Source organism: Ascaphus truei, chromosome 3 (genome assembly GCF_040206685.1).
Source record: "Ascaphus truei isolate aAscTru1 chromosome 3, aAscTru1.hap1, whole genome shotgun sequence".
Classification (NCBI taxonomy): domain Eukaryota; kingdom Metazoa; phylum Chordata; class Amphibia; order Anura; family Ascaphidae; genus Ascaphus; species Ascaphus truei.
In genome coordinates this window covers 115,257,802-115,273,566 of record NC_134485.1, presented here as the reverse complement: position 1 = coordinate 115,273,566, position 15,765 = coordinate 115,257,802, and the positions used below count along the sequence as shown (strand labels likewise).

The window sequence follows — 15,765 nt, the reverse complement described above, 5'->3', positions numbered from 1 at the left end:
CTGAAAAGTAATATGTTCAGACAAAAAAAAAATTACACTATTTGCCTCTTTTACTGTGAATATATCAAAGTACTTTCTATTCAGTTCCTGCTTACTTGTATCGGCTAACAACATGGCGGGATAAACCTTTAGTTGACCCACATGTACATGCAAGTTTTCGCATCTTGATGCCTTTTTCACGTTCCAATTAAAAGGGCCATCGGTGAGCTTTATCGTAAACACCCTAATCAGGATGTACATTATGGAGCACATTTGTATTTCTTGCATGCACCAAAAAAGGTCAGAATATTAAATAATTAAATGGCGGCATTACAGCCTGCTAAAATTAGCTCAAGCCAAGAACCCCGAAAACAACCAACAGCCAAATAGGTCAAGTCAGTCAATGTAATGACAATCAGTCATGTACTAGTAAAAAGGATTACTTCTACATCACTGATTAAGTCATTACATTGACTATGACTTGACGTTAGCAGTTTATACCGTTGCCCTATTTTGACCAGGAAAGTTTAGTCTCCAGCTGTGTTGGATGTTAGTTTTGCCGCGATTATAATCCTTAGCCCTAGATTATGGTCGTTCACTATTCAGGGCACTGGCTTTCTGGGTTTTCAGTGTGACAGACTGTTAAACATCTGAAAGTCTGAGCACCAAAACTCATGTCTTACACCGGGGCTCTTAAGACCTAAAATGAATAATGAACTCTGGATCCTTCGTTTGATTTTCTTTTGCCTCCTTTTACAGATATACGGACTGAGGATTTTGTGATTTTGTGGCAGGACTCCCATGCAGCACTGAATAGTCTAAAAACGACAGAGTGTGTGTTTAATAACAAAAAATAAAGAAAAACAAAGAAAATAAAAGTAATATCTCAATTAACACTATTTTTGTGGTTATAGAACTCCGGATGGAGCAGTGGTTTTCAATCTGTGTTCTGTGGAAATCTAGGATTCCACAAAAAGTTGCCACGGGTTTTAAAGGGGAAAAAATACTCATCTGGATATACAATTATTTTTCAAGACACATTTTTCCCCCGCCATATTTCTTGATTTGAGCATTTAACATTATTAAATTATACACTGTAATGTTCTAAATTGTATTATGAAGATGAAGTTATGAGGCGGTGCAACTGCTTCAAAGGGGATAATGAGACCGGACTGCTAAGCACCAATACAAAAGGTAGTTTTATTGGCACATGATAAAAAGCAGCAAGGAAAAAAACCCTCTTACGCGTTTCCCTGCTGCTTTTTATCATGTGCCAGTAAAAACTACCTTTGTATAAGTACTTAGCAGTCTGGGCTCATTATCCCTTTCAAGCAGTTGCTCCGCCTCATAACGTCATCTTCATCTTGATTTACCATCGGTAGGAGCACGCTGACTGTTTTCACGAGTTTTATCAATATTACTCATCACATCACAGATGTTCACCACTTGTGCTCTGATTTTGCAGAGCTAACATTACTGCCTTAAGGATTTGGCTAGTTAACCTGCTTGCATCGTGGGAGTTGATCATGAGTATTACAAACATTTAATAGTGATTTCAGTGCTTATTACTGACTTGGTGGGACAAAGTCCTCAATCTAATTCTACCGTCTGGGACCTTGTTATATACAGAGACTGAGTTTCAAGTGTATTATACAGGCAGTCCTCGTTTTACGACGCTTCGCTTTACGACGAATGGCTTATCCGACGCTGTCCAATGCATCCCTATGGCCGGTTTTACGACGCCGAAATGGCTTATCCGACGCTCTTACGACGCTTTGCAAAGTTGCAACATTATGTCAATCAGAAAGCTGCAGTCAGGGAAATCGTCCAGATCAGTCTGTGTGAGGGTTTAGTGGGGTATTTATGCCTTTAAACATGTCTAACAGTTTTATTATACAGTTCTGGATTCAATAAATAGAATCTTTACATCATAATGTATGTGTGTGCAGCATAATCTTATTGTTTGAGTAAAATATTTGGTGTATTCTAGTGTTAAACATGCCTTCAGGAACGTAACGTTTCATTTAAACAGTGTTCCTATGGGAAAACGGGTTTCGCTTTACGACGCTTCGCTATCCGACGCCATTTTGAGTAACGCATTGCGTCGGATAACCGAGGACTGCCTGTACATGGACTTTCCTCAGGGAAGCATCACTAGGGTTTTTTTTTACCCCCACAATCTCCTAAATTGTATTATGAAATCTTAGTTTGTTTGAAAAATAAAATTCCATATTCTTACATCGATGGGATAAGTTGGAGTTTTTTTAGGCATTAAAAACTATTAAGCGGTTCTGTTGAGTCACAATGCATTATAAAGAGTTTTGTGTTTTATGTAATAAAAGAAAGAAAAAAAGTTGTAAACCACTGAAAGAGAGAATTGTACAAAAACCGTAGCATTATTCTCCGTTAATGAAGCAGTGAAGCGATCTTCAGTGAGTGAAAATTAAACAAGCTGTAGCAATTAATGTTCGATTATTGGTGACAATATCAATCCTGGGGCAAATCTGGAGGTCATTGTGATTATTTTACTTTGAAACGGTATTGCTTGTAGTGTAATACATGTACGGATCGTAATAAAGTGAGCGTGCCAGAGAGAAGCACATTCTCTGTTACTCATTAAGTGTTCTTGCCGATTAGGCCCAGTACATTCACACTGAAGACTCCGTGCGGTAGTGACCCAATCTGTTTAATGAATAAACCCACAAAATATTCCAGCAATCCAGAACAAAATGCACAAGAGGCAAGAAGGCTTAAAGCAAAAGGTGAAATACTAAAAGCATGCTTTATATTACCACATACCATCATTTACGTGGATAACTACGGGCCCTGGTAGGAAAAACAAAATGTACACAAACATGGTTCAAATAATAAGGCAACCAACAAAAAACAACATTTTATCATAAACGTGAAGTCATACGTTACACCAAACAGTACAATACATAAAAATGGTTCCCCCGCACGCAAAAAAAAATAAATCAATAATGAGAATTTGTCATCAAAAAATGTTTACTGAAGATCATATACTGTACAAAAATACCAATAACGTGTGTGTGTGTGTGTGTGTGTATGTATGTATGCAAATTTTATAGAAATTCCAGCACTAAAGTTATTCGTTGGAACAGACAATATTGCACTATTTTGTGTTTTTCCTTTTTCTTACATGTCCTGAAGTGATTTGCGCACCTGTTTCTCCTTCGTTATAGATATTTGTATCTGTTCACTTTTTCTGTGTCATACATTAATATTTTTGTACGGTATATGTGATATTCAGTAAAAAAAAAAAAAATTGATGACATATTGTCATTGCTTATTGGAGTGCGGGAAACCCATTATTCATATGTTGATTTTGTGGGGGTGCAAGTGATCCCTATTTATTCCCCTGGCACCAAGCCATCTGAAATTCTTTAAATATATAGTGACGCAATTTGACGTTTTTTTTTAACCAAACAGCACAATGTTTATTTTCTTAAATTGGCACAAGGAGAAAAATGCTTTGAAATCATTTTGAACATTAAAAAAAAAAAAAACTCCAATTACCAAACTTTAACCAAATTACATGCACCGTGAACATTAATTCTGTGTGGTTATGGGACTGCACTTTGAAAAAGCAGCATTGCAGGTTCCAAAGTGTAACTCACATTACTGTATACGCAAAACAGACTTAATTGCCTGATACAAGTGAACACTTATTTCTGTCAGGCGCACCAGACTTCTCCAAACACAAGTCTAAGATTACGTTTCATTATGCACTTTTACCAGAGAATGGATGTTGCATCTCACGCTGCTTGCAGCACCTCATTATAAACCCTCACTGACAACACCACAGGAAAAGATTTCTGGGACTCCTCAAGTGGAGGAGCGCTTGGAAGGGGTGCATAGCATTTATTCAAGCATCGCCCAAAAATATTACATTTCAAATTCCATACACAAAAATGTACTTCTTGCAAAACAGCAGGATTAACATATTGAAATCTGGTATTAAAAATGGCTATTTTCCCATGATAGCATGAACCAGCATTTTTTTTTTTTAATGTAGCATTATGAATTATTCAGGGCAATGTAAAAGTTCGGATGAAGAATGGAAATGTTGGAAACGTGTAGCGGTTGTAGCCCAGCTGATCTTTGATCAGTAACCGCCGCAGTGCCTGACGGAGCCTCTCTGGAGCCTTTCCAGTGTCCTACACGCTGAGCCTCCGCGCTGAGACACCACCCGGAAGTGCAGAAACGCCAACAAACATCAAACCAGTCCCAGCGCGCGGACTTTGAAGTTGGCGAACTTCACACTACCCCAACGTCTCTCCTGACTGACGGCACAGTGACCTGCGATCCACTGACTTCATTGTAACTTGTAACTTACTTTTTATTTTTGCTTAATATACAAATCATACTTACCTCTGGTGCGCTCTGTATTTCTTTCTTCTTCCATGTAATAGTTCATGTGAAAATGTATGGACACACATGCTGCATGAATTGAATGTAAATTCTATGAATCATATTATAACATACTGTACCAGAGCTGACCATTTGCTCTCCTCTGTTCATCAGCAAAAGAGAAGCAGCTTCTTTCTTGTGGGTGAAAAGAAGCCTCAGATACAATGCAGTCCATCAACCCCGCAGTGTCAGAGTTGTGAATGGATACACCCATGATAACATGCTACAATGCAGTGATTCCCAACAGTGGGTTCAGGAACTACAAGGAGTTCTCCAGAGAAATTATGTAATGGCGAGTTCCAGGCGGTATAGGGGGTTCCTGAGCCCGTGTGGAGAACGCGCACTTGGTAAAGCCCCCAAAACTGCATGGGTGATATGTCAATTACAGCAGGAGCTTCCAAAGTCCCTCCCCACAATGCTTTGCATCCACAGTTGCAAGGTATTGTGGGGCGTGACTTTGAAAGTTCCCACAGTGTTTGACAGCTATACCCCCCCCCCCCATGCTAGGCATTAAGATTTATTAATTGGGGGTTCGCAGAGCAAATAATTTCTAGCACGGGGTGAACAGTGTACAAAAGGTTGGGAACCACGGCTATAATCAATGCCATGCAATTATCCTGGGTGTCGTAACCCTGGTGAGAATGAAACACGAAAAATAAATGTATGGTAACTAAAAGGGAAGGGCAGGGGCTGGGTGGTTATGTGACTGTCTTTGAAGTGGATAAATCGCCGTCTATTCCCAGTGTCAGCTCAGCCTGTGACCTTGGGCAAGTCAAATTGGAGAAGTCACATCAAAGTCTCTTAGGAAATGGGAAATGCACTAGATTTATCAAGCGAGAAATGGCTCCCTACAGCACTTTGTTCCCATGACTTTGATACACACCCGCTTTTATCTCCCTGTGCCTCAAGTATACAAATTAAAAGCTCTACAGGCAAAATGCCATTGCTCGGTGTTGCACTTACAGCAATGATTAAAAAAAGAAACCTAAATACATTTAGAAATTAGTGCTAATAAGAATAAGCGACGGATATTCATTCACGCGATCACCTGTTGGAGGTACGCAGAGAGTGTGACTGATTCCATCAACTCTCACGGTGCGTCTCTTACAGACGGATGCAGTCCGGTGGGATTCACACAGCGGAAGTCCCATTCAGAAGCACGGACTCTGCTGTGTTAATCCTGATGGGCAATTCCCCCCTGCCAAGCCCTGTGCCGCGAACCCTCGACTTTTGATCCGCGGTACACCAGCACATGTTGCAGCCGGCGGTATATACAAGATGCTATATCTGTAGGTGTGGTAAATGTCCACTTGCAATTGTAAATCTGTCAAGCATCCAAATACAGGAGCAGAGATAAACATAGGATGTTTTCATTAATAGATCTAAAGAATATATTATATATATTATATATATATATATATATAGAATCCAATGCACAGCCGGCACACCATATGCAAGTAAATAAGTTTTGGTGCTTATCCCATAAAGCAATAACAGACCATACGATACCGGTTGCAACACGACATCAAGGGACAGCACGCAGGTAAGTAAATCAAAAATGTTCTATATTTGATAGAAGACACAAAAACCGACGTTTCGGTCCCCCAGTGGGACCTTTCTCAAGGTGGTGCACCACCTTGAGAAAGGTCCCACTGGGGGACCGAAACGTCGGTTTTTGTGTCTTCTATCAAATATAGAACATTTTTGATTTACTTACCTGCGTGCTGTCCCTTGATGTCGTGTTGCAACCGGTATCGTATGGTCTATATATATATATATATATATATATATATATATATATATATATATATAAAAAAGAGAAAAGAAGCGCCCGATCCTTGTGTAAAATCAGATATGAATTTTAATACATCACGGACAAGACAAATGCACACTTACAATTTGTCTGATAAAATCAATTGTAAGTGTGCTTTTATCAGACAAATTGTAAGTGTGCATTTGTCTTGTCCGTGATGTATTAAAATTCATATCTGATTTTACACAAGGATCGGGCGCTTCTTTTCTCTTTTTTCCAAATAGGTGCTGTGGGAGTTCGGTGAACCCAAGAAGAAGCAGCCTGTACTTTTGTGATTCATTTATCATGGACAATCTGAGGACTTAAGTATTTTTTGTGAACATTTATAATTGCTTTATCAATTATTTATTTTTGAATATTATTTTTCTGGTCCACTATTTGTTATGACTTTAATGTAATTCACAATTTAGGTTAGGTTGGACCTTGCATATTTATAGTTATTTATGTTAATTGCACAGTTATTCTTTTGTCCTCTATTTTTGATAGAATTTGAATCAATTTTTGTTCATATTTTTCTATTTTTCTTTTTGATTTTTATGCACACTTTTTCTTTTTAACATTTTTTATAAAAAAATTTATAATAATTTTAATTGGGCATACATACGGCCCCTGCCACTTTTTATATTGATATTTATCTGTTTGAACTAAATTTATCCACCTGGTGCAAACACCTACCACATATGTCAGCGTTGCAGCAGTTTTGGTGTGTTTGGTAAGGGGCGCTGTCTATAATTCTGTCACATATATATATATATATATATATATATATATATATATATATATATATATATATATATATATATATATATATATATATATATGAAAAAAAGAAGAGAAAAAGCGCCCGATCCTTGTATAAAATCAGATATAAAAGTTTTAATAAATCATTGACAAGACAAATGCACACTCACAATTTGTCAATAAAAATAAGGCATGTTATGGGACCAGCCCATGCACCAGATTGAAGACTCCACGGTCACCTCCGCACGATTGCGTCCGAAATGGCTCCAGATATGCGTTTGTATCTGCCGCTGTCACCAAGATGGATGTACTTCATTTAGAAAGAAGCTTGTTAGTAGCGTGCGGCCGCCATTACTCTCTCACTGGAATCAGGGACCCGGAAGATCTTCACTCACGTTCTCACACTGGCGCCTGGACTGCTCGACCACCGTAGTTTCAATGCCACGTGACCCTACGCGTTTCTTCCGTCTCAGCCGATTTCATCAGGGGATGGACTCCAATTGAACGGTCTGATGTTAAATAGTCCCTTTGACCAATAAAAAATGTTTTTCCACAACTGTGTTCAATTTAATTAGTGTCTTTAGGTCATCTGTGCTCGACTATTTAACATCAGACAGTTCAATTGGAGTCCATCCCCTGATGAAATCCGCTGAGACGGAAGAAACGCGTAGGGTCACGTGGCATTGAAACTACGGTGGTCGAGCAGTCCAGGCGCCAGTGTGAGGACGTGAGTGAAGATCTTCCGGGTCCCTGTTTCCAGTGAGAGAGTAATGGCGGCCGCACGCTACTAACAAGCTTCTTTCTAAATGAAGTACATCCATCTTGGTGACAGCGGCAGATACAAACGCATATCTGGAGCCATTTCGGACGCAATCGTGCGGAGGTGACCGCGGAGTCTTCAATCTGGTCCCATAACATGCCTTATTTTTATTGACAAATTGTGAGTGTGCATTTGTCTTGTCCATGATTTATTAAAACTTTTATATCTGATTTTATACAAGGATCGGGCGCTTTTTCTCGTCTTTTTTTCTAATAGGTATGTTGGGAGGTTGGTGAGCCCAAGAAGAAGCAGCCTGGACTTTTATATCGTCTATTTCATGGACTTATATGGACTTAAGTATTTTAATTTTTTATAGTGTTCCCCAACATTTGGCATTTTTTTTTATATATATGTAACAATTTTTTCATTGATATATTTTTTATCATTTAGTCCATACGTCACATTAGTGTGATTTATTCATTTTTTCCTTTTTTTCATTTTTATTTTTCATTTTTCATTATATGCATACTTTTCTGTTTTTTATATTTTTATTTTTTAGGCAATACATTGATTACAATTGTAATTTACTTGTTTCATACCATATACATATTGACATGCTTTACTTATGAACTAGGCATCTGTGCTGGGTGCAACATCTTGCCACATTTGACCAGGGCTGCAGCAATTTGGGTGTAGTGTGTGAAGGGCGCTGTCTTTATTACTGATAATATATATATATATATATCAAAGGATGTAAACCAAAAGTCTCCTTTATCTTATACATTTTTACACTATATATATATATATTCCCCATTTATTGCTATCCCAAAGGGAGAGCACGCCCCTGAAGAACGTCCTATACGGACCAAAACGTTGGATTTTATGTGCTTGTGTACCTTGTTTTAATACAAGTTTTTTTGCCTTAACCCTGAGTGCTGTTCTTTGTTTTCCTTCGGGTTAACTGCTTTTTCTGTTTATTTCTACAGAACATGCACCTTACCATATTTACGCTAGTTGAGTCTGTGTGTGGTGCACCTTCGGGGCACTTCGTGACAGAATAAGTGAACTGCTACTAAATATGTTGATGAGAAAAATGCAATAGCAAAACCATTTTAAAGCTGCCAGTCATCATTAAGTACTTGGGTTTATTGGGATTTAAAAGGAAACCTAAACTATCACGACGGTGCAATTGACAAAACATGGTGATATGTAGAGACCTCTATTGAATTCAAGAACTGACAGCAACCTTTCGGTTAAATTTGTGGACTAAATGGGTTGTTTTTTTAGATTAGGTATTTCGTTTCATTGTTTTGTTTAATTAATGTGAATATTTAATTGCAAGGTCAAATCTCAGAAGGGAACAAGTGGGTAGGGGCAACCCTGATGAAGAGACAATGATGTTGAACCCAGTTGGGATGGGATAAATTACACTTCACCAGGATGATGACGATTTGTTTACATGAAGAATAAAGGATTCCTTTTGTACTCATCTTTCTTTCATCTCAGAATCTTTTTGCTCCACAGGAGAGAGTTACCCTACACAAATTACCTTGGGGTTGTGTGTATAGGTACCCTGCTTGGATCCCAGCATGCCTACTATTAATGACTGTCGTTAGCAGGGAAGTGATTTTATCGTATGAACATTTCTCCGCTTATTCTTTGTCTCTATCACTAATGAGATTCAGAGTGGTTGCCTCAAAGCAACCCCTGCAACAATTTTCTACCCTGTAATATTTCGTACTCCTGATATTACCTTCATTCATGTCGGACAGCTGCCCCTTAGCATCCACTGTGCCAGCTGTCATCAGAGATCTGCTGATAAATCGAGAAGGCTGACAAGCAGCACGTAGTCTGGAAACAGATATGAAACAAAGAAAAAAAGTTACATGATAGAACAGAGCTTCTCACTCAGCTCGAAATGCTGACCGGTTTCAGGACAGAACGACACCCGGAGGCTTGATAAGTGGAGGAAACCTGAAGATGTGCAGAGAACGTTGATTTTGAACAAAAAGGGGCCTGCGTTATATTATTTTTTCCCACTTTTTTTTAACATAATTGAAACTACACTGGGGTTGAACAGTTCTATTTTTTAAAGGAGCAATTCATGCCATTTTAAATGTTTCCATTTTTTAACACAGGCTTGAATCAGGGGGTCTCCGGAGTTGAACCCCATTAATTACACCTGCGTCCGGAGATACTTACCTATGAAAGTAGCCGGTAGCCGCTCTCGGCTGAGCTAGCTGGGTTTTGAAGCGTCAAGCTGTGACGTGGGCAAATGGGAAGCCAAACCTATTGGTCAGCAAGGCGTGGGAGCTTTAAAACTCTGCCATTATGTGAACCCTGATAACCAAGCGGAGCCGCAACCGGCACCTACTACGGTGGCAAGTATCTCGTGAAGCAGCGGGTCCCTAGAGCCGAAATTAAAGGGGTTCAGCTTCGGAGACCACCTATTTCAATCCAATATTTAAAAAAAATATAATGAAAAAGCCAAAATAAAAACCGCTTGGATTGCCGCTTTAATTCCAGAACCGTAGTTCCCATGAAACATGCGGTTTTAGTTGCCAGTGTGTCATCTCTGATTTTGGGAATTCAATATGGCTGCTAAATCTTGTGCACCAATAGGACGACGCTGCGGCTTCCTGTTGGATGACTGCTGGCGCCATCTTTGAAAATCCAAACTGGCAACTAAAGTGTTTTGGAAGCCGGGAATGGAGGGGTTTCTCCAGTGCTAAAAATAGCGCAGTTTTGGGTTCGTAGGACGCCCAGATCAAAGTTTGCAAAAAAAATATATGGCCTCTAAAATGTGGCAGTCCAATCTAGGACAAAAGTGAATGACAAAAAGTGGCATATTTATTTTGTTGACACCTTTAAAAACAACAACAAAACCCCAGACCCTCTAAAGAAAAGATAAGTATGTTTGACCATTTCCATGGTAAACAAATGCTTTTGAAGGGTTTTAACAATCTGTATGTAATGTCTTTTGGTGATTAGACAGTTTGTCAGTCCTCACAGCTGCATGTAACTGGTTTTCTGAAGCACGCGCACAACCCTTTTTGAAATTATTTATAATAAACACTATTTATATTATATGTTGCGTAGTCGGTACCATATAAAATAAATAATAATATTGAGCCCACAGGTCGAGGTGAAGGTACTAGGTGATGTCTCAAAGTACCGCTACTGTTTCATGTTATTTCCACACCCAGTGTAACACTACTTGTTTATTTACCACCCTTGAATTGCGCATTCTTTTAGAACATTTGATTTATTTGGAGTGCATGTTTTTCCCCTTCTAACTTTTTTTTTTTTACAGCATACTTATGGCTCAAATCTTTTAACAATACAGTAAAAAGTATATTTTCAACTCCTCCCTCCACTCTGGTACCTTTCCTGCCTCCTTCAATCATGCAACAGTTATACCCTTACTTAAAAACAACAAGCTGGACCCTACCAGTCTCTGTAACAATCATCCCGTCTCCCTTCTGCCTTTTGCCTCTAAACTCCTTGAATGTCTTGTATTCTCTCGCTTGCTCCACTTTCTCAAAACCTATTCTCTCCTAGACCCTCCACAATCGGGCTTCCGCACTGCTCACTACACTGAAACAGCCCTCACTAAAATAACTAATGACCTCCATGCTGCCAAAGACAGAATTAATTACACTCTCCTCATATTACTCGACCTCTCTGCAGCATTTGACACCGTGGACCACCCTGTTCTTCACATTCTCCACACTCTTGGTATCCATAACAAAGCTCTATCCTGGATTTCCTCTTACTTCTCCCATCGTACTTGCAGTGTCTCGTTTGCTAACACCTCCTCCTTCGATCTCTCTGTGGGGGGTACCTCAGGGGTCTGTCCTAGCACCTCTTCTCATTTCTCGTTACACACACTCTCTAGGTCAGGAGTGCGCAAACTTGGGGGCGCAAGATTTTTCTGGGGGAGGGGGGGGGGGCGCGGTGGTTGCAGAGGCCCCGCGCTCTTCCCCATGGCATTTAAATGAAATGCCAGGGGACCTCTCGAGGCCTCAACTCAACTTACCGTGATTCAGCCGACTTCAGTGACACGTCGCCATGGCAATGCGGCGTCAAATGATGCCACGGGGTCATATGACATGACGTCACGTTACCCAGCCGCGTCATTTGACGCCGGCAAAAAGGTAAGGGAGGAGCAGCACTGGGGACAGCAGGCATGGGGGCGCAGCCCCAGAAGTTTGTGCACCCCTGCTGTAGGTGACCTTTTCACATCTCTAGTGTTCAAGTGTCACCTCTATGCTCATGACACACAAATTAACCCTTCAACCCCTGCTGTACAGACCAAAGTATCTTAATGTCTTTCTGCTATATAATCCTGGATGGCCCTCCACCGATTCAAACTTAACATGGCCATCACCGAGCTCCTCATACCTCCTCTCAATCCTGGCCCTACTGCCGCATTCTACATTACTGTTGGCAGCGCTGTCATACACCCAGTATCACAAGAGCATTGCTTAGGGCTCACACTTGACTCCTCCATCACATTCTATTCTTACATTCACAAAGTAGCTAAAACCTATAGTTTTTACCTCCATAGCATTGCAAAGATATGCCCCTCCCTCTACTGCAAAAACTTTAATACAGGCCCTCATTCTCTCCAGTCCTGACTATTGTAACCTTCTACTGTCCGGCCTTCCTGCCTCTCACCTGTCTCCCCTACAATCCATCCTAAACGCTGCTGCTAGAATCACTTTACGCTCTCCTAAATCTGTCTCCGCATCTCTCATGCTGAAATCCCTCTCCTGGCTTCCTTTTAACCTCCTCCTCACTTACAAAATTCTCCTCCTCACTTTTAAGGTAATACACTCTTCTGCCCCTCTTTACATCTAAGCCCTAGTTTCTCATTATACATCTGCCCGACTCTTGCGTTCTGCTGAAGGATGTCTTTTTACCCCTTTTGTATCTAAAGCCCTCTCCCGCCTAAAATCTCTCACTTTGCCCCACACCTCTGGAATGTCCTTCCCCTCAATATCCAACTGGCATCCACAATATCCGACTGGCACCCTCTCTCTCCACCTATAACACCTATCCAAAAACGCACCTCTTTAACGAAGCATATGGATCGCTCCGCTGGCTGATACTATACATCTTCGATGCACTGACCTTGACTCCTTGCAGATGCACATAACATAACACCCTCCTACTGTCTCTGTAAGTTCTCCCTAATTACTACATAGGCCTCGGGCATGGTCAGCGCCTGAGGCACGCTGCTGCTCGGCAGTGAGCACCTGCAGCTGCAATGAGAGCGGCTTTAGCAGGGGCTCACGCACGCTTCCGCAAGCGTGGTCTTAAGAAAAATTTAGTTTTGGCGCTCATGGGAGCGCAGGGCCGGTCACGTGAGCGGTTCGCCCAATGAGAGCGAACCTGCTCCGTTATATCACTGGCCCGCTCCCTGACACGCCCCCGGACGGCGCGCTAACCAAGGCCAGGGAAAGCACCCGCTTTCCCTCAGCGCGCCTCCGCACGGGCTGAGTCACCATGGACTCAGCCTTAGGCCTCGGGCATGGTCAGCGCCTAAGTGCTGAGGCGCGCTGCTGCTCGGCAGTGAGCCCCTGCAGCCGCAATGAGAGCGGCTTTAGCAGGGTATCGCGCACGCTTCCACAAAATTTTAGTTTTGGCGCTCACGGGAGCGGTTCACCCAATGAGGGCGAACCAGCTCCGTGACGTCGCTGGCTCGCCCCCGGATGGCGCGCTAACCAAGGCCAGGGAAAGCACCCGCTTTCCTTCAGCCTCAGCGCGCCTCCGCACGGGCTGAGTCACCATGGACTCAGCCTTAGGCCGAGTCCATAGCAGGGGAGGCCGCGCTGAGCCGTGCGGACACTCCGCGCTGAGCCCCTGCATCCTCCATGAGGATGTCTTTAGAGGGGGCTCACGCGAGCGTCCGCAGGCGTGCGGAGGCGCTGGATTTTTCAGCCGACAGCCAAGTTGTTTTTCAGAGCACTGTCGGCTGAAAACATCCAATCAGGGCGGAGCACAGTCAACATCACGGCGGCGTGACGTCGACGCGTCGCAGGCGATCGGCCCAGCGACGTCACTGCCCCGCCTCCCTCAGTCTCCCCCAGCCTCCCGATCGCATGGGCATGAAATCGTGCAGATTTCAGCAGGCGAGCCTCAGCGTCAGCGCGCCTCAGCCCTGCTACCCCCTCTATGGCCCCAGCCTTAGATTGTAAACTCTTCGGCCAGGGACTGCCTTTCATGTCTGAAGGAAGCCCTTATTCCCTTTCATGTCTGAAGAAAGCCCATATTCCCATTGTGTTTTATATTATTCTGCCACATGTATTACTGCTGTGAAGTGCTATGTACCTGGATGGCGCTATATAAAGATATACAATAAAGATATACATACATATATAAGTTTGTCAGTGTTTAATGAATATAGTTTTAAAACCAAACTGAGTCCAACTACTTTTTAAGTCACTCTGACCATTGATTGACCTGTGTGCTCATCCCAGATGTAAGCATCCACGTAGCTCCCAATGTTTACTAAGGGCTCGCTCAGACAGGGCGCTACGCCTACATGCTAGCGTTCGCGCCCCCGCCGCTCGCTCCCGCAGCCCAGCGATCTGTGCTCAAACTGCAGGAGGCAGATCGCGGCGCTTGGGGGGGTGTAACAAACGCGTCACGGAGCTGGTTCGCCTTTATTGGCTGAACCAGCTCACGTCACGCGACTGTAGCCCCAAATTTCAATTTGGGTTGTGTTGGCAAAATGTCGCAGTGACAACGCTGCACTTTGCCGTCGGTGGAGTTTTCAGTTTGAAAACTTCCACCGCACAACCCAAATTTGCGACGGACGTGCGCGCACGTCGCATCGCCTTCTGTCTGAGCTCAGCCTAAAAGTTGTGTTATTCCATCAGACACTGGAAGACAATTTAGGGCCCTTTACAGCACCGTATGGTGTCTTACACCAGGGGTGCAGCGCTTACAGAGGCCCCGTGCCTTTCCCCAAAGCATTTAAAATTAAATGCAGGGGGATTGTGCAAAGCAAGCTCCCTTACCTTCCACGGATTCTTGTGACATCGCCATGGCAACGCTACATCACATGACGTGAGAAACGCCAGAGACAAGGTTAGGTTAGAGCAGACGAAAAAGTTTACGCACCCGTCTTATACAATAGCACCACTTTTAATATGACCTTGCATCCATTCACATTGGCGTTAATAATAAGCTTAGGGGGAGCAATGTGCAAATTCTAATTCTGCAATTGTGAGCCTTTGATAAACAACTCCCGTGAAATCTCCCACTTTAAACACGTTGCCCTTACTGAGGCTCATTGTTAGCCCAAAATGACAGCATCTCATGGTTTACAATTCCCAGTCCCACTTATCCCCGTCCCTGTAGGTTTTTGTCCCCTTACGCATTCCAGCACTCCCCACCAGTTGCACCATCCTGGCAACCCCCACCCTGCTGCTAGATCCTGACTTCCCTGCCTTTCATTAACCTCCCCGGTCCTACAGAGCACTGAGCTTCCCTGCAGTGACAAGTAGGAAGGAGCGTGCTGCTGGGGCGCTGACACTCCTGCATTGCTGGCGGCTACCACTTCCCAATGGACAACTAGGGCGGGGCAGACTTCACCTGAGTGCGACCAGCATCATCCTGTCCTAAACCGCAGCTATAGAACGCTGTGACGTAATAATCAACGCTGTAGAACCCAGCAGTCCTGTGGCTGGTGAATCAGTAACACGTCACAGTCAGCGGACACGCCCCAGGTGCTCCCTGTGTCAATCAGCTGGAGTCCTCCTAGATCATAGAAATGTACTCCTCCAGTAGAAGAGAGTCGCACAGACTTAGAGAGGTGTGAACGGAAATTGGCACACAGTATGCTGGGTGATGGATGTCTGGTTGTTGCTGGTGTGATATGGGTGGGCGGAAGTGGAGTCTCTGTAGAAAAGTGTGCTGGGAATAGGAGGTGTGCACACTGGCACAGGTGATGAATCCCATTGTGTATGTGGGGAGCGGCTAACATGCTACACTTTGTACCTGTTGCTCTTTATTTTGCAACGTGCTGTAC

At 42.7% G+C, this 15,765-nt stretch overlaps 1 protein-coding gene across 3 annotated transcripts in view; it reads right to left on the bottom strand.

Moving 5' to 3' along the window:
* The window catches only part of ACOT9 (acyl-CoA thioesterase 9), a 49,101-nt gene extending 33,612 nt beyond the window's left edge, over positions 1–15,489 (bottom strand). Inside the window, exons 1-3 of one of the 3 annotated variants that reach the window (XM_075589372.1) lie at positions 15,330–15,489; positions 9,478–9,575; positions 2,779–2,805 (exon numbers count right to left, since the gene is read on the bottom strand). In XM_075589372.1, coding sequence (XP_075445487.1) covers positions 2,779–2,805; positions 9,478–9,575; positions 15,330–15,349 — 145 coding nt within the window. In that variant the 5' untranslated portion in view covers positions 15,350–15,489. The remainder of the gene's footprint in view (positions 1–2,778; positions 2,806–9,477; positions 9,576–15,329) is intronic. The other 2 variants (XM_075589373.1, XM_075589374.1) reach the window with 2 other exon arrangements.
* Between the last annotated feature and the right edge of the window lie 276 nt (positions 15,490–15,765).